The 25000-nt window shown below is 43.4% G+C and overlaps 1 protein-coding gene across 4 annotated transcripts in view; it reads left to right on the forward strand.

The window, feature by feature from the left end:
* LOC139538441 (E3 ubiquitin-protein ligase UHRF2-like) overlaps positions 1 to 25000 on the forward strand; it is a 53200-nt gene that overhangs the window by 12057 nt on the left and 16143 nt on the right. For all 4 annotated transcript variants that reach the window (XR_011667744.1, XM_071340502.1, XM_071340481.1 and 1 more), the window contains exons 2-3: positions 3295 to 3753; positions 18597 to 18937. Coding sequence is in view for 3 of the 4 variants with exons in the window: in XM_071340502.1 (XP_071196603.1) it covers positions 3295 to 3753; positions 18597 to 18937 (800 nt within the window). In the remaining variant the exon portion in view is untranslated. The remainder of the gene's footprint in view (positions 1 to 3294; positions 3754 to 18596; positions 18938 to 25000) is intronic.

Raw genomic sequence — 25000 nt, forward strand, 5'->3', positions numbered from 1 at the left:
ATAAAAAATCTGCAGTTTCCAGCTACAATAGTTGTTTACAACATTAGCCATGTCTACTCTGTATTTCTGATCAATTTGCTATTATCTTAATGGGGAAAAAAATGCTTTTCTTTCAAAAACAAGGACTAAGTGACCCAAAACTTTTGAACGGTAGTGTCTGTCTGTGTGTCTGTCTGTGTGTCTGTCTGTGTGTCTGAAGTTTTAGAACACCTACTCATTAAAGGGTTTTTCTTTATTTTTACTATTTTCTACATTGTAAATAATGATGAAGACATCAAAACTATGAAGTAACACATATGGAATCATATAGTAACCAAAAAAGTGTTAGACAAATCCAAATATATTTGAGATTCTTCAAATAGCCACCCTTTGCCTTGATGACAGCTTTGCACGCACTTGTCATTCTCTCAACCAGCTTCACCTGGACTGCTTTTCCAACAGTCTTGAAGGAGTTCCCACATATATGCTGAGCACTTGTTGGCTTCTTTTCCTTGACTCTGAGGTCCGACTCATCTCAAACCATCTCATATTTGGTTTGGGACTCAATGAAAACAACAGTAGCTGTAATAAATGTATACTGCATGATTTTATTTTTCACATAAGGATATATCAAGTTCTGATTATTACCCATTTGTACACCAAGAGCGACATTTTGCAAAAGCAAATGGCAGTGAGCCAACCAACCATAACATTTCAAATAGACCGGATGGAAGGCATATTATCCAATCAGCCCAAAATGTCATCATCTCTTGAACATTTCTAAACACCAAATTTGTAAGAACATTTACAGTGCATTCGGAAAGTATTCAGACCCCTTGACGTTTTCCACATTTTGTTACGTTACAGCCTTATTCTAAAATGGATTAAATTGTTTTCCCCCTCATCAATCTACACACAATACCCCATAATGACAAAGCAAGAACAGGTTTTTAGAAATGTTTTACAAATTTGTAAAAAAATAATAATAATAATTTACATAAGTATTCAGACCCTTTACTCAGTACTTTGTTGAAGCGCCTTTGGAAGTGATTACAGCCTTGAGTCTTCTTGGGTATGACGCTACAAGCTTGGCACACCTGTATTTGGGGAATTTCTCCCATTCTTCTCTGCAGATCCTCTCAAGTTCTGTCAGGTTGGATGGGGAGCATCGCTGCACAGTTATTTTCAGGTCTCTTCAGAGATGTTCGATCGGGTTTAAGTCCGGGCTCCGGCTAGGCCACTCAAGGACATTCAGAGACTTGTCCCTAAGCCACTCCTGCATTGTCTTGGCTGTGTGCTTAGGGTCATTGTCCTGTTGAGGCTAAGGTGTACCTTCCAATCTGAGGTCCTGAGCGCTCTGGATCAGGTTTTCATCAAGGATCTCTGTACTTTGCTCCGTTCATCTTTCCCTCGATCCTGACTAATCTCCCAGTCTTTGCCACTGAAAAACATCCCCACAGCATGATGCTGCCACCACCATGCTTCACCGTAGGGATGACGTGACGCTTGGCATTCAGGCCAAAGAGTTCAATCTTGGTTTTCATCAGACTGAGAGTCTTTTAGGTACCTTTTGGCAAACTCCAAGCATGTGCCTTTTACTGAAGAGTGGCTTCCGTCTGACCACTCTACCATAAAGGCCTGATTGGTGGAATGTTGCAGAGACTTGTCCTTCTGGATGGTCCACCCATCTCCACAGAGGAACTCTGGAGCTCTGTCAGTGACCATCGGGTTCTTGGTCACCTCCCTTACCAAGGCCCTTCTCCCCCGATTGCTCAGTTTGGCCGGGCAGCCAGCTCTAGGAAGAGTCTTGGTGGTTCTAAACTTCTCCCATTTAAGAATGGTGGAGGCCACTGTGTTCTTGGGGACCTTCAATGCTGCAGAAATGTTTTGGTACCCTTCCTGTTTTTGCTTTGTCATTATGGGGTATTGTGTGTGTGTGTGTGTGTGTGTGTGTGTGTGTGTGTGTGTGTGTGTGTGTGTGTAGATTTTATTATTTATAATTAATCCATTTAAAAAAACGGCTGTAACAAAATGTGGAAAAAGTCAAGGGGCCTGAGTACTTTCCGAATGCACTGTAGAAAACATTCAATATCATGTACTAACTGCACCAGTGTGTTTTTTAGTATTTTTCTTGTTGTAACCTAAGGAGCCTATAAAACGTCATGATAGAAAGTGGATTGCTTAGTTCATGGCTGCAGAGGGATATTATGTGAATAGTCATTGACCCTCCGACGAAAGGTCTAATGCAGATAATGTACACTGTGTTATAGCATTTCATGCATATCATAATTGCCCCTTTCCCAACACAATAGATGAATTCAAGTCAGTGTGCTGCAGCCTGCCTAGTGTCCTTTTGTCCAGGATGGTTACCATAGAAATATAATTACTAAAACGGACATTCCATTCAAGTCGATGTTCTGTGATGGGTAGTAATTATATTTCTATACTATGCTGTCAACGCCACACGGGCAGACAGACACACACATAAACACGGGGGGAGGGGGTCCTTTATTGGTTGTCATAGCGACTTACCCCCCCCCCCCCCCTTTCTAAGATTGTATGTATTTATTGGACGAAAACATGCAGTGGAAGGCAGAGATTTGTGTTCATTTGTTGTGCTGACTTCAGGAATGGATGTCTGGTTTTGGGGAGACAAATTAAAATGTACAGCATATTCCCCGATTCACAATGGTGTTATTTCTTATTGGAATATTCTTGTTCTCATTGTCACAACTAAGATGCATTATTTCCCATTATTTCATTTTGAGAGATGCTGCCCCTACTGTAAAATGATTCCCTAGCCTTAGCCCCCTGGTCGCATAACAACTAGGACATTTGGCCCATGGACAGAGTAGATAGAAACCTGTCTGGTACAGGTGGTGCAGTGCTGTTGATTGAGTCTGGAGGTGCAGTAGTTCTTCTTTGTTCAGGTCTTTTATAGGTTTTGATTCTGAATGGTGCTGAGCATCAACACATTGTCCCTCCTCAGCCTTCTGCAGAATTCTGTCTTTCTGCCGTGCTCTTTGTTTGCCCTTGACAACCAGCTTGTGCTCGGCATACGCTTCCGACGACGAGTCAGTGACGCTATGCTGATTATTTAATATCGCACAAATGTCGGCCAGTACACCCCCCCCCCCCCCCAAAACAAGACCAATATGTCTGCCTACCAGATCAATTTGTGTGTATTTTTCAGATGCAAGAGGGCCAGATGCTGTTTGACTATCCCAAAGCTGTTTTACCCTTCTCAAGAGGAAAAACCCCAAAACAAAAATAGCTGCCTATCTGACAGATCGATTTGTGTCTTTTACTTTTCAGATGGAAGATGGCCACACACTGTATGACTACAACGTGGGTCTGAACGATATCGTCCAGCTGCTTATCCGTTCCCAAGCGGGGGACACTACAGACAGTCCTCTCATCTCTCCCTCCGTCATCTCCCCTGTCGTCAGCCCCAAGGAGTGTGACACAATGCCCCCCACCACTCCCAACACTTCGACTGGTGCAGCTACCACCCCCTCTAAACCTACCACCGTGGCCCCAACACTTACCCCCAAACCCACCACAGTCAACAACAACACAGCCACCACTGGCAACACCAGTACTACCACCAACATCAGTACAACTACCAGTAAGAAAACGATTAACACCAGCGATCCCAATAACAACGCAGACGAGTCTTCTTCTGGTCCACCGGCACCGCTGGAGAAGCACGACAACCAGCCATCAACCTCTGCACGTCCCTTCCTCATAGACGCGGGAATTGGGGTGTTCAAGGTAAAAGGGAAATAACTTGCTGGACTGTGGTACAATTTTATCTCAGGTTGATTCATTTGTGGTTTGTGTGCGAAAGGCTGTGGGATTATATGCTATAGAATATAATTAAGCAAAAAGGCCCGGGGGGGTGGGTTTGGACACAATGTGTCGTGCCTGGATAGAGCCCTTTGCTGTGGTATATTGGTCAAACCCCTGAGGTGCCTTATTGCTATTATAAACTGATTACCAACGTAAAAATTGTCATACCCTTGGAATACGGTTTGATATACCACGGCTTTCAGCCAATCAGCATTCAGGGCTCGAACCACCCAGTTTATAAAGTCTGATTTACCACAACTTTCAGCCAATCAGGAGCCAAACTACCTAGTTTATAATATAGAACAGGGGATCCCAAACCTTTTTTGCCCGCGCTCCCCCTGCACATGCCATGTCTTTTTCTATGGGCACAAGCACTGTTCATGACACAAACTGTTCACACCCCTCTTGTTAGTTGGGGAAACATTTTACAGGTTTAAAGCTTATTTTCTTGCATTTCTATACATTTTGCCATGACTAAGGTATGTTCATGTGATATTTGAGAGACTCAAACATTACAACAAAATCTATGGGCTAAAAAAACGTTAGCTGACATGTGCTAGTTGATCTGGACAAGTTATAGATGCCTATAAGAGGAACTGTTATAAGTTATAGATATGACAAGAGGAACTGATGATCCACTACACAATTTCGAAATTACACCTTGTGCATTCTACTATTACAACTTTCAATAGTAAGTTGAAAGCCGGACTGAGTTCCTTAAAAAAGTTTTTGGGGGGAGACCCCGTGCCTCCCCTGCTAATCCCTCACACCCCACCGTTTGGGAACCACTGATGTAAAATAATTTTCTGTTAATTTAGTAATGGATGAGAACCCGCTGAGTGACAGCCAACAGTATGCTTGTGTCTGGAAGTGTTTCACGCCTGCCTTTCTGCATTCACAACTCTGCTATAGCGCAGCTGGTTAGAGAGAGAGCATTCACAACTCTACTATAACTCAGCTGGTTAGAGAGAGAGAGCATTCACAACTCTACTATAACTCAGCTGGTTAGAGAGAGAGCATTCACAACTCTACTATAACTCAGCTGGTTAGAGAGAGCATTCACAACTCTGCTATAACTCAGCTGGTTAGAGAGAGCATTCACAACTCTACTATAACTCAGCTGGTTAGAGAGCATTCACAACTCTGCTATAACTCAGCTGGTTAGAGAGAGAGCATTCACAACTCTACTATAACTCAGCTGGTTAGAGAGAGAGCATTCACAACTCTACTATAACTCAGCTGGTTAGAGAGAGAGCATTCACAACTCTACTATAACTCAGCTGGTTAGAGAGAGCATTCACAACTCTGCTATAACTCAGCTGGTTAGAGAGAGCATTCACAACTCTGCTATAGCTCAGCTGGTTAGAGAGAGCATTCACAACTCTACTATAACTCAGCTGGTTAGAGAGCATTCACAACTCTGCTATAACTCAGCTGGTTAGAGAGAGAGCATTCACAACTCTGCTCTCTCTCTAACCAGCTGAGTTATAGTAGAGTTGTGAATGCTCTCTCTCTAACCAGCTGAGTTATAGTATTCACAACTCTACTATAACTCAGCTGGTTAGAGAGAGAGCATTCACAACTCTACTATAACTCAGTTGGTTAGAGAGAGAGCATTCACAACTCTACTATAGCTCAGCTGGTTATAGAGAGCATTCACAACTCTACTATAGCTCAGCTGGTTAGAGAGAGAGAGCATTCACAACTCTACTATAACTCAGCTGGTTAGAGAGAGAGAGCATTCACAACTCTACTATAACTCAGCTGGTTAGAGAGAGAGCATTCACAACTCTACTATAACTCAGCTGGTTAGAGAGAGAGAGCATTCACAACTCTACTATAGCTCAGCTGGTTAGAGAGAGCATTCACAACTCTACTATAGCTCAGCTGGTTAGAGAGAGAGCATTCACAACTCTACTATAGCTCAGCTGGTTAGAGAGAGCATTCACAACTCTACTATAGCTCAGCTGGTTAGAGAGAGCATTCACAACTCTGCTATAACTCAGCTGGTTAGAGAGGGAGCATTCACAACTCTACTATAACTCAGCTGGTTAGAGAGCATTCACAACTCTACTATAGCTCAGCTGGTTAGAGAGAGAGAGCATTCACAACTCTACTATAACTCAGCTGGTTAGAGAGCATTCACAACTCTGCTATAACTCAGCTGGTTAGAGAGAGAGAGCATTCACAACTCTACTATAACTCAGCTGGTTAGAGAGAGAGCATTCACAACTCTACTATAGCTCAGCTGGTTAGAGAGAGAGCATTCACAACTCTACTATAACTCAGCTGGTTAGAGAGAGAGCATTCACAACTCTACTATAACTCAGCTGGTTAGAGAGACAGCATTCACAACTCTACTATAACTCAGCTGGTTAGAGAGAGAGCATTCACAACTCTACTATAGCTCAGCTGGTTAGAGAGAGAGAGAGCATTCACAACTCTACTATAACTCAGCTGGTTAGAGAGAGAGAGAGCATTCACAACTCTACTATAACTCAGCTGGTTAGAGAGAGAGCATTCACAACTCTACTATAGCTCAGCTGGTTAGAGAGAGAGCATTCACAACTCTACTATAGCTCAGCTGGTTAGAGAGAGAACATTCACAACTCTGCTATAGCTCAGCTGGTTAGAGAGAGAGCATTCACAACTCTACTATAGCTCAGCTGGTTAGAGAGAGAACATTCACAACTCTGCTATAGCTCAGCTGGTTAGAGAGAGAGAGAGCATTCACAACTCTACTATAACTCAGCTGGTTAGAGAGAGAGAGCATTCACAACTCTACTATAGCTCAGCTGGTTAGAGAGAGAACATTCACAACTCTGCTATAGCTCAGCTGGTTAGAGAGAGAACATTCACAACTCTGCTATAGCTCAGCTGGTTAGAGAGAGAGCATTCACAACTCTACTATAGCTCAGCTGGTTAGAGAGAGCATTCACAACTCTACTATAACTCAGCTGGTTAGAGAGAGAGAGCATTCACAACTCTACTATAGCTCAGCTGGTTAGAGAGAGCATTCACAACTCTACTATAGCTCAGCTGGTTAGAGAGAGCATTCACAACTCTACTATAACTCAGCTGGTTAGAGAGCATTCACAACTCTACTATAACTCAGCTGGTTAGAGAGCATTCACAACTCTACTATAGCTCAGCTGGTTAGAGAGAGAGAGCATTCACAACTCTACTATAACTCAGCTGGTTAGAGAGAGAGAGCATTCACAACTCTGCTATAACTCAGCTGGTTAGAGAGAGAGAGCATTCACAACTCTACTATAACTCAGCTGGTTAGAGAGAGAGCATTCACAACTCTACTATAACTCAGCTGGTTAGAGAGAGAGCATTCACAACTCTACTATAGCTCAGCTGGTTAGAGAGAGAGCATTCACAACTCTACTATAACTCAGCTGGTTAGAGAGAGCATTCACAACTCTACTATAGCTCAGCTGGTTAGAGAGAGAGAGCATTCACAACTCTACTATAACTCAGCTGGTTAGAGAACATTCACAACTCTACTATAACTCAGCTGGTTAGAGAGAGAGCATTCACAACTCTACTATAACTCAGCTGGTTAGAGAGAGAGCATTCACAACTCTACTATAACTCAGCTGGTTAGAGAGAGAGCATTCACAACTCTACTATAACTCAGCTGGTTAGAGAGAGAGCATTCACAACTCTACTATAACTCAGCTGGTTAGAGAGAGAGCATTCACAACTCTACTATAACTCAGCTGGTTAGAGAGAGAGCATTCACAACTCTACTATAACTCAGCTGGTTAGAGAGAGAGCATTCACAACTCTACTATAACTCAGCTGGTTAGAGAGAGAGCATTCACAACTCTACTATAACTCAGCTGGTTAGAGAGAGAGAGCATTCACAACTCTGCTATAACTCAGCTGGTTAGAGAGAGAGAGCATTCACACCTCTACTATAACTCAGCTGGTTAGAGAGAGAGCATCCACAACTCTACTATAACTCAGCTGGTTAGAGAGAGAGCATTCACAACTCTACTATAGCTCAGCTGGTTAGAGAGAGAGCATTCACAACTCTACTATAACTCAGCTGGTTAGAGAGAGCATTCACAACTCTACTATAGCTCAGCTGGTTAGAGAACATTCACAACTCTACTATAGCTCAGCTGGTTAGAGAGAGAGCATTCACAACTCTACTATAACTCAGCTGGTTAGAGAGAGCATTCACAACTCTACTATAGCTCAGCTGGTTAGAGAGAGAGAGAGCATTCACAACTCTACTATAACTCAGTTGGTTAGAGAACATTCACAACTCTACTATAACTCAGCTGGTTAGAGAGAGAGAGCATTCACAACTCTACTATAACTCAGTTGGTTAGAGAACATTCACAACTCTACTATAACTCAGCTGGTTAGAGAGAGAGAGCATTCACAACTCTACTATAACTCAGCTGGTTAGAGAGAGAGAGCATTCACAACTCTACTATAGCTCAGCTGGTTAGAGAGAGAGCATTCACAACTCTACTATAACTCAGTTGGTTAGAGAACATTCACAACTCTACTATAACTCAGCTGGTTAGAGAGAGAGAGCATTCACAACTCTACTATAACTCAGCTGGTTAGAGAGAGAGAGCATTCACAACTCTGCTATAACTCAGCTGGTTAGAGAGAGAGAGCATTCACAACTCTACTATAACTCAGCTGGTTAGAGAGAGAGCATTCACAACTCTACTATAACTCAGCTGGTTAGAGAGAGAGCATTCACAACTCTACTATAGCTCAGCTGGTTAGAGAGAGAGCATTCACAACTCTACTATAACTCAGCTGGTTAGAGAGAGCATTCACAACTCTACTATAGCTCAGCTGGTTAGAGAGAGAGAGCATTCACAACTCTACTATAGCTCAGCTGGTTAGAGAGAGAAAGAACATTCACAACTCTACTATAACTCAGCTGGTTAGAGAGAGAGAGAACATTCACAACTATACTATAACTCAGCTGGTTAGAGAGAGAGAGAACATTCACAACTCTACTATAACTCAGCTGGTTAGAGAGAGAGCATTCACAACTCTACTATAACTCAGCTGGTTAGAGAGAGAGCATTCACAACTCTACTATAGCTCAGCTGGTTAGAGAGAGAGCATTCACAACTCTACTATAACTCAGCTGGTTAGAGAGAGCATTCACAACTCTACTATAGCTCAGCTGGTTAGAGAGAGAGAGCATTCACAACTCTACTATAGCTCAGCTGGTTAGAGAGAGAAAGAACATTCACAACTCTACTATAACTCAGCTGGTTAGAGAGAGAGAGAACATTCACAACTATACTATAACTCAGCTGGTTAGAGAGAGAGAGAACATTCACAACTCTACTATAACTCAGCTGGTTAGAGAGAGAGAGAACATTCACAACTATACTATAACTCAGCTGGTTAGAGAGAGAGAGAACATTCACAACTCTACTATAACTCAGCTGGTTAGAGAGAGAGAGAACATTCACAACTCTACTATAACTCAGCTGGTTAGAGAGAGAGCATTCACAACTCTGCTATAACTCAGCTGGTTAGAGAGAGAGCATTCACAACTCTACTATAGCTCAGCTGGTTAGAGAGAGAGAGCATTCACAACTCTACTATAGCTCAGCTGGTTAGAGAGAGCATTCACAACTCTACTATAACTCAGCTGGTTAGAGAGAGAGCATTCACAACTCTATTATAACTCAGCTGGTTAGAGAGAGAGAGAGCATTCACAACTCTACTATAACTCAGCTGGTTAGAGAGAGAGAGAGCATTCACAACTCTACTATAACTCAGCTGGTTAGAGAGAGAGCATTCACAACTCTACTATAGCTCAGCTGGTTAGAGAGAGCATTCACAACTCTACTATAACTCAGCTGGTTAGAGAGAGCATTCACAACTCTACTATAGCTCAGCTGGTTAGAGAGAGAGAGCATTCACAACTCTACTATAACTCAGCTGGTTAGAGAACATTCACAACTCTACTATAACTCAGCTGGTTAGAGAGAGAGCATTCACAACTCTACTATAACTCAGCTGGTTAGAGAGAGAGCATTCACAACTCTACTATAACTCAGCTGGTTAGAGAGAGAGCATTCACAACTCTACTATAACTCAGCTGGTTATAGAGAGAGCATTCACAACTCTACTATAACTCAGCTGGTTAGAGAGAGAGCATTCACAACTCTACTATAACTCAGCTGGTTAGAGAGAGAGCATTCACAACTCTACTATAACTCAGCTGGTTAGAGAGAGAGCATTCACAACTCTACTACAACTCAGCTGTTTAGAGAGAGAGCATTCACAACTCTACTATAACTCAGCTGGTTAGAGAGAGAGCATTCACAACTCTACTATAACTCAGCTGGTTAGAGAGAGAGAGCATTCACAACTCTGCTATAACTCAGCTGGTTAGAGAGAGAGAGCATTCACAACTCTACTATAACTCAGCTGGTTAGAGAGAGAGCATTCACAACTCTACTATAACTCAGCTGGTTAGAGAGAGAGCATTCACAACTCTACTATAGCTCAGCTGGTTAGAGAGAGAGCATTCACAACTCTACTATAACTCAGCTGGTTAGAGAGAGCATTCACAACTCTACTATAGCTCAGCTGGTTAGAGAGAGAGAGCATTCACAACTCTACTATAACTCAGCTGGTTAGAGAACATTCACAACTCTACTATAACTCAGCTGGTTAGAGAACATTCACAACTCTACTATAGCTCAGCTGGTTAGAGAGAGAGCATTCACAACTCTACTATAACTCAGCTGGTTAGAGAGAGCATTCACAACTCTACTATAGCTCAGCTGGTTAGAGAGAGAGAGAGCATTCACAACTCTACTATAACTCAGTTGGTTAGAGAACATTCACAACTCTACTATAACTCAGCTGGTTAGAGAGAGAGAGCATTCACAACTCTACTATAACTCAGTTGGTTAGAGAACATTCACAACTCTACTATAACTCAGCTGGTTAGAGAGAGAGAGCATTCACAACTCTACTATAACTCAGCTGGTTAGAGAGAGAGAGCATTCACAACTCTACTATAGCTCAGCTGGTTAGAGAGAGAGCATTCACAACTCTACTATAACTCAGTTGGTTAGAGAACATTCACAACTCTACTATAACTCAGCTGGTTAGAGAGAGAGAGCATTCACAACTCTGCTATAACTCAGCTGGTTAGAGAGAGAGAGCATTCACAACTCTACTATAACTCAGCTGGTTAGAGAGAGAGCATTCACAACTCTACTATAACTCAGCTGGTTAGAGAGAGAGCATTCACAACTCTACTATAGCTCAGCTGGTTAGAGAGAGAGCATTCACAACTCTACTATAACTCAGCTGGTTAGAGAGAGCATTCACAACTCTACTATAGCTCAGCTGGTTAGAGAGAGAGAGCATTCACAACTCTACTATAGCTCAGCTGGTTAGAGAGAGAGAGAACATTCACAACTCTACTATAACTCAGCTGGTTAGAGAGAGAGAGAACATTCACAACTATACTATAACTCAGCTGGTTAGAGAGAGAGAGAACATTCACAACTCTACTATAACTCAGCTGGTTAGAGAGAGAGAGAACATTCACAACTATACTATAACTCAGCTGGTTAGAGAGAGAGAGAACATTCACAACTCTACTATAACTCAGCTGGTTAGAGAGAGAGAGAACATTCACAACTCTACTATAACTCAGCTGGTTAGAGAGAGAGCATTCACAACTCTGCTATAACTCAGCTGGTTAGAGAGAGAGCATTCACAACTCTACTATAGCTCAGCTGGTTAGAGAGAGAGAGCATTCACAACTCTACTATAGCTCAGCTGGTTAGAGAGAGCATTCACAACTCTACTATAACTCAGCTGGTTAGAGAGAGAGCATTCACAACTCTATTATAACTCAGCTGGTTAGAGAGAGAGAGAGCATTCACAACTCTACTATAACTCAGCTGGTTAGAGAGAGAGAGAGCATTCACAACTCTACTATAACTCAGCTGGTTAGAGAGAGAGCATTCACAACTCTACTATAGCTCAGCTGGTTAGAGAGAGCATTCACAACTCTACTATAACTCAGCTGGTTAGAGAGAGAGCATTCACAACTCTGCTATAACTCAGCTGGTTAGAGAGAGAGAGCATTCACAACTCTACTATAACTCAGCTGGTTAGAGAGAGAGCATTCACAACTCTACTATAGCTCAGCTGGTTAGAGAGAGCATTCACAACTCTACTATAACTCAGCTGGTTAGAGAGAGAGCATTCACAACTCTGCTATAACTCAGCTGGTTAGAGAGAGAGAGCATTCACAACTCTACTATAGCTCAGCTGGTTAGAGAGAGCATTCACAACTCTACTATAGCTCAACTGGTTAGAGAGAGCATTCACAACTCTACTATAACTCAGTTGGTTATAGAGAGAGAGCATTCACAACTCTACTATAACTCAGTTGGTTATAGAGAGAGAGCATTCACAACTCTACTATAACTCAGTTGGTTATAGAGAGAGAGCATTCACAACTCTACTATAACTCAGTTGGTTAGAGAGAGAGAGCATTCACAACTCTACTATAACTCAGTTGGTTAGAGAGAGAGCATTCACAACTCTACTATAACTCAGCTGGTTAGAGAGAGAGCATTCACAACTCTACTATAACTCAGCTGGTTAGAGAGAGAGCATTCACAACTCTACTATAACTCAGCTGGTTAGAGAGAGAGCATTCACAACTCTACTATAACTCAGCTGGTTAGAGAGAGAGAGCATTCACAACTCTACTATAACTCAGCTGGTTAGAGAGAGAGAACATTCACAACTCTACTATAACTCAGCTGGTTAGAGAGAGAGCATTCACAACTCTACTATAGCTCAGCTGGTTAGAGAGAGAGCATTCACAACTCTACTATAACTCAGCTGGTTAGAGAGAGAGAACATTCACAACTCTACTATAACTCAGCTGGTTAGAGAGAGAGCATTCACAACTCTACTATAACTCAGCTGGTTAGAGAGAGAGAACATTCACAACTCTACTATAACTCAGCTGGTTAGAGAGAGAACATTCACAACTCTACTATAACTCAGCTGGTTAGAGAGAGAGCATTCACAACTCTACTATAACTCAGCTGGTTAGAGAGAGAGAACATTCACAACTCTACTATAACTCAGCTGGTTAGAGAGAGAACATTCACAACTCTACTATAACTCAGCTGGTTAGAGAGAGAGAACATTCACAACTCTACTATAACTCAGCTGGTTAGAGAGAGAGCATTCACAACTCTACTATAGCTCAGCTGGTTAGAGAGAGAGCATTCACAACTCTACTATAACTCAGCTGGTTAGAGAGAGAGAGCATTCACAACTCTACTATAACTCAGCTGGTTAGAGAGAGAGAACATTCACAACTCTACTATAACTCAGCTGGTTAGAGAGAGAGCATTCACAACTCTACTATAGCTCAGCTGGTTAGAGAGAGAGCATTCACAACTCTGCTATAACTCAGCTGGTTAGAGAGAGAGAACATTCACAACTCTACTATAACTCAGCTGGTTAGAGAGAGAGAACATTCACAACTCTACTATAACTCAGCTGGTTAGAGAGAGAGAACATTCACAACTCTACTATAACTCAGCTGGTTAGAGAGAGAGAACATTCACAACTCTACTATAGCTCAGCTGGTTAGAGAGAGAGAACATTCACAACTCTACTATAACTCAGCTGGTTATAGAGAACATTCACAACTCTACTATAACTCAGCTGGTTATAGAGAACATTCACAACTCTACTATAACTCAGCTGGTTATAGAGAACATTCACAACTCTACTATAACTCAGCTGGTTAGAGAGAGAGAACATTCACAACTCTACTATAGCTCAGCTGGTTATAGAGAACATTCACAACTCTACTATAACTCAGCTGGTTATAGAGAACATTCACAACTCTACTATAACTCAGCTGGTTATAGAGAACATTCACAACTCTACTATAACTCAGCTGGTTAGAGAGAGAGAACATTCACAACTCTACTATAGCTCAGCTGGTTAGAGAGAGAGAGCATTCACAACTCTACTATAGCTCAGCTGGTTAGAGAGAGAGCATTCACAACTCTACTATAGCTCAGCTGGTTAGAGAGAGAGCATTCACAACTCTACTATAACTCAGCTGGTTAGAGAGAGAGAACATTCACAACTCTACTATAGCTCAGCTGGTTAGAGAGAGAGAACATTCACAACTCTACTATAACTCAGCTGGTTAGAGAGAGAGCATTCACAACTCTACTATAGCTCAGCTGGTTAGAGAGAGAGAACATTCACAACTCTACTATAACTCAGCTGGTTAGAGAGAGAGAACATTCACAACTCTACTATAGCTCAGCTGGTTAGAGAGAGAGAACATTCACAACTATACTATAGCTCAGCTGGTTAGAGAGAGAGCATTCACAACTCTACTATAACTCAGCTGGTTAGAGAGAGAGAACATTCACAACTCTACTATAGCTCAGCTGGTTAGAGAGAGAGCATTCACAACTCTACTATAGCTCAGCTGGTTAGAGAGAGAGCATTCACAACTCTACTATAGCTCAGCTGGTTAGAGAGAGAGAGCATTCACAACTCTACTATAGCTCAGCTGGTTAGAGAGAGAACATTCACAACTCTACTATAACTCAGCTGGTTAGAGAGAGAGCATTCACAACTCTACTATAGCTCAGCTGGTTAGAGAGAGAGCATTCACAACTCTACTATAACTCAGCTGGTTAGAGAGAGAGAGCATTCACAACTCTACTATAACTCAGCTGGTTAGAGAGAGAGAGAGCATTCACAATTTAGGAGATACTGAAATATGTTTTGTCATTCATTTCCTTGATGGCACTTGTACATCAGCAGCAGGTCATGCGGCCTCATTTCGCCACCTTTTCCCCTTTGCATTGCTGTGGTTTTGGCCCACGTGCCTGTGGTAGTTTGAATTGGCAGCCATGTCTCAACTCCCTCAGCGTTCTGAGCTCCATCTCCATAGTGACCGGCCGACCCAGACACTCAGGGCTCAGGAGTGTTGAGCTACTGTAGCAGGTCCAGTGGTGTGGATGCCAGTCAGGGGTCTGTCAGGCTGACTGACGTGGGTGGCGTGGGTGGTGTGGGTTCTTATATCTGTCCTATTTCACGTGTGAATTGGAAATGTTTTTTTGTTTGTTGCATATCCCAACTCTCCTGGAGTCACCCTTGGAGAATGGGGTCACAGCCAGGGGAGGTTGATATATTGTTCTGGGTCCTTATTCACAAAGCGTCTCAGAGTAGGAGTTATGCTATAGGATCAGTGTAGCCTTTTAGATCATAATGAATAGGATTTTATATGGACGTTGGGTGGGGGGCGTCATACATCGGCACTACTGTTCTGATAAGCATTTTGAATACTGGCCCTGTACTCAAGGGCCAGTCTGGATGGGAATGTACCTCGTCTTTTACCTCATGGTATGTTGCTCTACAGATTTTATCTCCCCCTAGGCCTAGAATCAGATATCAGATTCTAGGAACCATATTACCATGGTGCTAGAAATTTCTCTTGGTATTTGTATTATTCATACTCACTTACAGTAAATGGTAGAGCTGCTACGTTTTGATAGACATGTCCTGTTCACAGTTAACACCAAAGCCAAGCTGCAGGGGAGCGTGGGCCTAAAGATGCCATGCAGACCCAAGCTAAGAGACACACTATACCCAGAGCCCAGCCCTGAGAGAGGGCCTGCTGCTGGCGAACCACAGCGGCTGTAAAAGATATGTGCTGGAACATGGACAGGACAGTCTCTTGGCTCAATGCTTATAGCGCCATCAAGGAGATGACTGCAGCTGTGTTTTCAGTTCCAAAAGTATTTGGACACCTGCTCGTCGAACATCTCATTCCAAAATCATAGGCATTCATATGGAGTTGGTCCCCCCTTTGCTTCTATAATAGCCTCCACTCTTCTGGGAAGGCTTTCCACTAGATGTTGGAACATTGCTGCGGGGACTTGCTTCCATTCAGCCACGAGTATTAGTGAGGTCTGGCACTGATGTTGGATCAATTAGGCCTGGCTCACAGTCGGCGTTCCAATTCATCCCAAAGGTGTTCGATGGGGTTGAGGTCAGGGCTCTGTGCAGGCCAGTCACGTTCTTCCACACCGATCTCAACAAACCAAAAATAAGAGGTAGGTAGGTAAACAGGGAGTAGCAGCAGTGTAAAAACAAAGGGTGGGGGTGGTGTCAATGCAAATAGTCTGGGTGGCCATTTGATTAATTGTTCAGCAGTCTTATGGCTTGGATATAGAGGCTGATAAGGAGCCTTTTGGACCTAGACTTAGATGTCATTGTATGCTGTAGTGTTACGATTTCCATTCACTTGAACTAAGGGGCCCGAACCATGAAAAACAGCTCCAGACCATTATTCCTCCGCCACCAAACTTTACAGTTGACACTATGCATTCGAGCAGGTAGCGTTCTCCTGGCATCCGCCAAAACCCAGATTAGTCCGTCGGACTGCCAAATGGTGAAGCATGATTCATCCCTCCCGAGAACGCATTTCCACTGTTCCAGAGTCCAATGGCGGCGAGCTTTACACCACTCTGCACGGCCATGGAAACCAATTTCATGAAGCTCCCGGCTAACAGTCATTGTGCTGACGTTGATTCCAGAGTCAGTTTGGAACTCGGTAGTGAGTGTTGCAACCGAGGACAGACAATTTTTACGTGCCATGAGCTTCACCACTCGGCGGTCCCGTTCTGTGAACTTGTGTGGCCCACCATTTCGTGGCTGAGCCGTTGTTGCTCCTAGATGTTTCCACTTCACAATAACAGCACTTACAGTTGACCGGGGCAGCTCTAGCAGGGCAGACATTTGCTGAAACTGACTTGTTGGAAAGGTGACATCCTATGACAGTGCCACTTTGAAAGCCACTGAGCTCTTCAGTAAGGCCATTCTACTGCCAATGTTTGTCTATGGAGATTGCATGGCAGTGTGCTTGATTTTATACACCTGTCAGCAACGGGTGTGGCTGAAATAGCCAAATCGACTAAATTGAAAGGGTGTCCACAAACTTTTGGCATTGTAGTGTACTAACAGGATTACTTAAACACTCAAATGTACCATTGTGCATTCTGACTCACTGTCTGATAAATGGCATATTTTATTATATTATGACTAATGATGGAGATAACTAAGGAGATGACTGACCAGCAAACAGGTTTACTCATAAAACTGACGAGGTAAGCACACCCACACATAATGAACAGGAAGTAGTATATGTATTGTATGTACGTAGTGTGAACAGGAAGTAGTAGTTCTATGTAAACTTAATGTGAACAGAAAACACCAAAAATCTGCTTAACTTTGATACTGCTTTGATACTGAGACGGAGTACAGTAGTAGTGATTTCAAGTTCCTCTGAAAGCTAACATTTGTATTAGTTTGTTCATGATCAATTGTTGCAGGTTCAGGGTACCGGTATTATTGATGTGCTACTGTTTTTGGTGAGATTTGTAGGTTAAGATTTAAATGTACTCAAACCCAGTAAGTAAGGTCTCTTGTAGTGATGTGTGTTTTCCTATATTTTTATTTTTAATCCCAGCCCCCTGCAAGAGGCGTTTTGGTAGGCCGTCATTGTAAGTAAGAATTTGTTCTTAACTGACTTGCCTAGTTAAATAAATATAATAAAAAATTGGCGTGTGGCCCAGAGGATGTCCCTGTCAATTAGCAGACCCCATTGGCCTGTAGAGATGAACATGTCTGCTTTCACTATCCGTCTCTCCTGGAGCTGATGACAGGACCACATGAAAACAGCAGCCTGACGGAAGGCTCTGTCTGATTCTCATGTAGATGTGAATTCATATGGAAAGGTACAAGCTTTGTCCTTTTATAAACAGGCTGGTGGGTTTTGGAGTCTAGAGTTTGAGTCGATTCCATTTAAATTCAGGAATTTGATTTACTTCCTGAATTGAAATGGACTTGGCCCCCAAAAACCCCACTGTCCCTCCCAGCCTAACCCTAACTCGGCTCTTTAATTCAAGGACTTTACAACGATGTCTGGTCATTTATATTCTGCATCTGTACAAGGCTGAGATCTGGATTGATGGTCTATTGATGCGTCCTCGGTTTGTGTTATGATGCGTAACATTGTTAGCTAATAGAGTTAGCCGCTCAGGATGATGTCACTGTTCTGGAATGTTCATCAGTTCTGGAATCTTCATCCGTGAGTTCTTCAGTGAGTGTTTGTTGAGAGGCAAAGGGGGGACAGAGAACCTCCATCCACTGTAGCCATGATACACATTGTAAACATTGCTATGCTCAGAGGTCCCAGACAGCCTGTTGTTGGCCTTGCCCCTTCCTGTCTCCTAGCTCTGCTATGCATGTGAGCTGCTCACGTCCCGTATACTGAGGCAAGGGCGGTGCATTTATAGCATAGTCAATGGTGTTTAGCTAACACACTGGAGACCGCGTGTCTCTCATTTTGTCGCTAATCATTAACTTTTTCTCTCATCAAAACCTTCCATTGCCCAAGTAACTGAGGATTCTTTTCCGCCACTTTGTTTGTTCATGATGTCAACAAAAGTAAAAAGGCTTTGAACTTATAAGAAGACCTTTTAACATTTCATCACTATCCTTGAAATGTCCCATGAGTCTTTTGCTTTGTTTACCCACAAACCTGTTATTGCTTTCATCAGTACTCAAAGCCAGCTGCACTCTGCACATCCATTAATTTTAATTGTACGTGTGCATTTTATTCATAGTTGAAAGGTAAGCTTAATTTTCTGTTATTTTTCCCCTTTCAGATAAACGAGTTGGTGGACTGCAGGGACATAAGCATCGGTGCCTGGTTTGAAGCCTGCATTGACAACGTGTCACGCAGCCCAAAGGGACAGAACAGCACCAGTAAAGCTCCTACAGCAGGGAAGGTTGGCAGGCCTAGCAAAAGGACTAACGGCAAGCTTGAGACAGAGCCGGGCCAAGGCCAAAGCCACCTCTCCTCCTCAGACAATAATAATGGGAATAATTGTTCTGTGTTGAACTCTGCCAGTATTGGGCCAGGGGCTGGGCCCTCCACCTCTCAAACAGACTCTACTGCCACAGACAAAGAGAAGGAGGATGTGACGTACCACATCAGATATGATGAGTAAGTTGTCAGTGCTTTCTGACCTACTAGGCTTGCTATCGCAGATTCATATTTTCCTTTTTTGTTTGCTCACGGTTTTAGAAAAGTTTAATTCAGTTTGGTGGGATTAACCAACTGTGAGTGGTGATGGATCCTACCAGGTAAGTAAGGACTGTGTAGGCTGGGGTGCTTGGGAGTTCAGGAGGTGGTGAGATTGCATGCTATATATGAATGAATGAATACATGAATGATCTAAGCCATAAAAAAGGCTGTATAACACGATATGCACTTACAGTATGTAGTGCTGCACCATTAGATACGAAGGAGGAGAGATTACATGCCATATAAATCCCTGTATATCTACCATGACACTTCTTGATGTAGTGCTACACCATTGGAGTTGATTTACAATAGCCCCACCCTCTCATTTGACCTTTAACCCAGGAAACAAAAGCTCAGGCACTAATAGAAGAGAATACTATTTCCCCGATAGCCTTGGTGAGTCAGTCAAATGGAAATCGATGTGCAACAGGAAGTCATTTCCTGTCTCAGAGATCCATTAGAAAAAGGAATAAAAACAATTTGTCTGCAGCGTTGATCCTGGAGGGACTATGTTTTTAGGACTGACGCATAACTTTCATTTACACACAGTTGCTAGGCGGAGAGTAACAGCCAGATGAAATGGACAAGAAATAGAAATATTTCTAAATTCTAGAAATATAGTTAAATTCTGGATACATCCTGTCAGTTTGGAAATCTGAGATGTTGAATTGCATTTTTACTATATTTACACAACTTCCATGGCTTCCAACTTCTCTAAAAACAACATTGTCAGTAGTTGGTGTTTTGAACAACAACTGGGACAATGTGTTCAGTTTTACATGCAATCAAAGTAGGGAACATCTGCAACATATTAATGCAATTTATTTATTTTTTTAACTCACGCAATTTAAGCAGAAATTGCCCTACATCCTGCTGGATGGTGAAAGTTCCCCTGTAGGGATGTTGGGGATGTGAACCCACAACCCTTGGGTTCAGAGGGAACAGGAAAGGGGGTCAGGTTGGAGCAGCTTGTTTAAAACCACAGCCCCTGATTTATCCCTCCCTGCCTGCAGCTTATAAGGGAATGTAGAATAGGGTGGTGGAGGGGGTAGCTGCTAAATAGAATTTGGAGTCATCTTTTTCTGGTGAATCCGTTCAGAAGGAGCCGTTTCCATGGTAACCGCGGAGTTCTCGGGAGCGTTACTTTAACCGCCTCATCTCCACATTCTAATTGCTGCCTAAAATTGAGTGGCACATCTAGCATGTCACATGGAGAGGTACAGGAGGCTCGTTGCTGTGTGAACCACATACACCACTGCTGTTGTCGAGGAGCTATCAATCTCTTCAGCCATTGGCCATATTTCAACATGATCAGTGTTTGACTTGGACAGGAGCTCACCGACGCTGACTACTGACACCTCACATTTTCTACTGCTTGAGCTCCTGTTCCTCTTATAGAATATTAGTTCAAAAGTATTGTGGAGCTCCTGAACCAAAATATACACAGTACTGACACCCAAAATGAGTACCGACGTTTATTTTCAGTCCAAGCCAAGCACTGAGTATGACGATTGCAAATGACAACAATGCATATTTCAAATGACTCCAAGCAGCTTCTCTCTCTGGCTCTGATTGGTAAACGGCACAATCTACCTTCCCAGGTTTTTACTGTTTGTTAGAGCGCGGAGCGGAGGGTTTTTCTCTTCTCCTTTGTGTACGTTGTGGTTAGGCAAGGCTTCTCAAGGTTCTTGCTGTATAATTTGATGCAGAAAAACAGCCTGTTTCACATTGAAATCTCCAACTAATTTCCATCAAAACTGTTGCCTCCAAGATAAAGAATCCTCTGCGTTTTTGTTGTTGCCTGTTTTTCTTTACTAACAAGCATCTCAGATCTGGCTTATGGTCAGTCTAGTATTTGGCCCAACCAATGCATGTACATCCATCCAGCCAGAAGAAAAACCTGGATAGCATAAATAATACAATTATCAGATGACATGGTTATATAAAAAAGATCAGAAGGCATATATTGCCCCAGAGACCATGCTATTTCACTATTGTGGCAGTTACCCCCCCCCCCCCCCCCCCTTTCTAATTTAGCTGCATGGATTAAACCTGGTACTTAAATGTAACAGATCTAATTCAGTGTATTTTCATTCAGTGTATTTCACTATTGCTAAAGGCAGACTGAGACCAAATGCCTGCAGGTCCATTGAATGATAAAATAATACCGCTGTTACAACACACTTGGCAACCTTGTATTGCGTGAATAGATCCAACCAGGACTGCCTGCCTGCTAGTAAATGACTCCCCCACTGTCCTCTCAATGCACTTCACTCCACTTATCCTCCCTCTTGTTTTCAGATTAAATGTGATTAAACAGATCTTAATTTTCTTTTTCTGTTTCCATTTAAACAAATTTAACAGAGAGGTTAACAGAACATGATCATTTCACCCGTGATGCTACCATGGAGTAATTATACTCAACTAAGAACAGCCGTGTGTGTGTGTGTGTGTGTGTGTGTGTGTGTGTGTGTGTGTGTGTGTGTGTGTGTGTGTGTGTGTGTGTGTGTGTGTGTCTCCTCATCTGAACCCAGAGACCCTATCAACCTGCAGCCATGGGACCCAACAAAACGATATTGGTTTTCACATATCTCCTCTACATGCTGTACATGAGATCTGTCTGGTTGTCTACTTACAATGGTGATCACAGTCTCTCCAGTCAACACTCTAAATTCCATAATCTAAAACCCAAAACACATTCTAGAATCTTTGCTTCCTGCTCCTCCCAGGTCCCGTGTACAGTATGAGGGTCTGTGTGGCCCATGTTGAGGTGGACCACCGTGTGCTGAACACTGACTTCTGTTCTGTTCTCCCCCTACGGAGCCTCCTGTTACCCTCCCAGTGTCCCAGCACATTGACTTCTGTTCTGTTCTCCCCCTACGGAGCCTCCTGTTACCCTCCCAGTGTCCCAGCACATTGACTTCTGTTCTGTTCTCCCCCTACGGAGCCTCCTGTTACCCTCCCAGTGTCCCAGCACATTGACTTTTGTTCTGTTCTCCCCCTACGGAGCCTCCTGTTACCCTCCCAGTGTCCCAGCACATTGACTTCTGTTCTGTTCTCCCTCTACAGAGCCTCCTGTTACCCTCCCAGTGTCCCAGCACATTGACTTCTGTTCTGTTCTCCCTCTACAGAGCCTCCTGTTACCCTCCCAGTGTCCCAGCACATTGACTTCTGTTCTGTTCTCCCCCTACGGAGCCTCCTGTTACCCTCCCAGTGTCCCAGCACATTGACTTCTGTTCTGTTCTCCCCCTACGGAGCCTCCTGTTACCCTCCCAGTGTCCCAGCACATTGACTTCTGTTCTCCCCCTACGGAGCCTCCTGTTACCCTCCCAGTGTCCCAGCACATTGACTTCTGTTCTCCCCCTACGGAGCCTCCTGTTACCCTCCCAGTGTCCCAGCACATTGACTTCTGTTCTCCCCCTACGGAGCCTCCTGTTACCCTCCCAGTGTCCCAGCACATTGACTTCTGTTCTCCCCCTACGGAGCCTCCTGTTACCCTCCCAGTGTCCCAGCACATTGACTTCTGTTCTCCCCCTACGGAGCCTCCTGTTACCCTCCCAGTGTCCCAGCACATTGACTTCTGTTCTCCCCCTACGGAGCCTCTGTAATCCCCGCCACCCAAAAAAGGAAATCCGTGCCTCTAGCCTGCTACCCTCACACAGTGTCCCAGCACACTGACGACTTGAAGCCATTACTGTGCCCAAGCATTCTTCTCTAGTGTCTACTCACCTATACACTAGTCATGCTGATGGACTGAATTGTAAAATGCATTCTAGTAGAATGCATAAATGACTTGCATTGACAGGACACATTAGCATACATGTGTTAGGCAGTGGGGGCCCGGTGCACTCCCTCTCTCTCACACACAGAAACACACACATGAACACACACACATGAACATACACACACATGTAGAGGGTATTGCTGTGAACCATATGCTGGTCTTTCTCTCTCCCTCTGTGTAAAGCGTTGGCCCGGGGGCTATAGAGGGTGTGTGTGTGTGGGGAACCACGGTTTGATATTCAGGACATGAACATGATTGTGCAGGAAGCACATGCAGGGAGAGAGAATGTGAGGGACGATCAGACTGAGGAGGTTGTGTCTGAAACGGCACCCTATTCCCTATATAGTGCACTACTTTAGACCAGAGCCCTATGGCACCCTATTCCCTATATACTGCACTACTTTAGACCAGAGCCCTATGGCACCCTATTCCCCATATACTGCACTACTTTAGTCCAAAGCCCTAATGCAGGTCCACTTCTATCTAGGTTTCATAGTACAGCCAGTGGCAGCTAAGCCTCCTCCCCATGCTAATGTGTGTTGTAGCATCCATTCAATGGTCAAATGTAGGTCTAAATAACAGTCTTCCTGTGGTCAGGATTCCATCACCCCACTACTGTCACATTTATATGATGGAGGATGGGCTGAGAAGATTAGCACAGAAACCACTGTAATTGTATTTCAGCAGAGTGTTAAAGATTTTAAGATGCATCTGTCTAGTCCGTGTGTTACTAACTCAAATGAGATGGTCAGACAGATGCATGAGAAGGTCAGAGGAAAGCTCTGTGATTTGTGACACTGCAGTGTGTGTGTGTGTGTGTGTGAGAAAAGCATTGTGTTAAGCAGACGTAGGTGAGCTAGTCTCCAGCTTTCACACCGTCCCTTTGAAACGGTAGATCCCCTTGTTGTCTCTTCTCTCCTGATCTCCGCCACAGAGATCCTATGTTTATACATCAGACATTCTTTTGATGTAAAACTCTGATAACCTGGGGGATGTGGGGAATAGGGAGGGATGTATTTGAAACATATATATATATATATATATATACAGTGGGGAGAACAAGTATTTGATACACTGCCGATTTTGCAGGTTTTCCTACTTACAAAGCATGTAGAGGTCTGTAATTTTTATCATAGGTACACTTCAACTATGAGAGACGGAATCTAAAACAAAAATCCAGAAAATCACATTGTATGATTTTTAAGTAATTAATTTGCATTTTATTGCATGACATAAGTATTTGATACATCAGAAAAGCAGAACTTAATATTTGGTACAGAAACCTTTGTTTGCAATTACAGAGATCATACGTTTCCTGTAGTTCTTGACTAGGTTTGCACACACTGCAGCAGGGATTTTGGCCCACTCCTCCCTACAGATCTTCTCCAGATCCTTCAGGTTTCGGGGCTGTCGCTGGGCAATACGGACTTTCAGCTCCCTCCAAAGATTTTCTATTGGGTTCAGGTCTGGAGACTGGCTAGGCCACTCCAGGACCTTGAGATGCTTCTTACGGAGCCACTCCTTAGTTGCCATGGCTGTGTGCTTCGTGTCGTTGTCATGCTGGAAGACCCAGCCACGACCCATCTTCAATGCTCTTACTGAGGGAAGGAGGTTGTTGGCCAAGATCTCGCGATACATGGCCCCATCCATCCTCCCCTCAATACGGTGCAGTCGTCCTGTCCCCTTTGCAGAAAAGCATCCCCAAAGAATGATGTTTCCACCTCCATGCTTCACGGTTGGGATGGTGTTCTTGGGGTTGTACTCATACTTCTTCTTCCTCCAAACACGGCGAGTGGAGTTAGACCAAAAAGCTCTATTTTTGTCTCATCAGACCACATGACCTTCTCCCATTCCTCCTCTGGATCATCCAGATGGTCATTGGCAAACTTCAGACAGGCCTGGACATGCACTGGCTTAAGCAGGGGGACCTTGCGTGCGCTGCAGGATTGTAATCCATGACGGCGTAGTGTGTTACTAATGGTTTTCTTTGAGACTGTGGTCCCAGCTCTCTTCAGGTCATTGACCAGGTCCTGCCGTGTAGTTCTGGGCTGATCCCTCACCTTCCTCATGATCATTGATGCCCCACGAGGTGAAATCTTGCATGGAGCCCCAGACCGAGGGTGATTGACCGTCATCTTGAACTTCTTCCATTTTCTAATAATTGCGCCAACAGTTGTTTCCTTCTCACCAAGCTGCTT

The sequence above is a fragment of the Salvelinus alpinus genome, chromosome 1 (assembly GCF_045679555.1).
Source record: "Salvelinus alpinus chromosome 1, SLU_Salpinus.1, whole genome shotgun sequence".
Classification (NCBI taxonomy): Eukaryota; Metazoa; Chordata; class Actinopteri; order Salmoniformes; family Salmonidae; genus Salvelinus; species Salvelinus alpinus.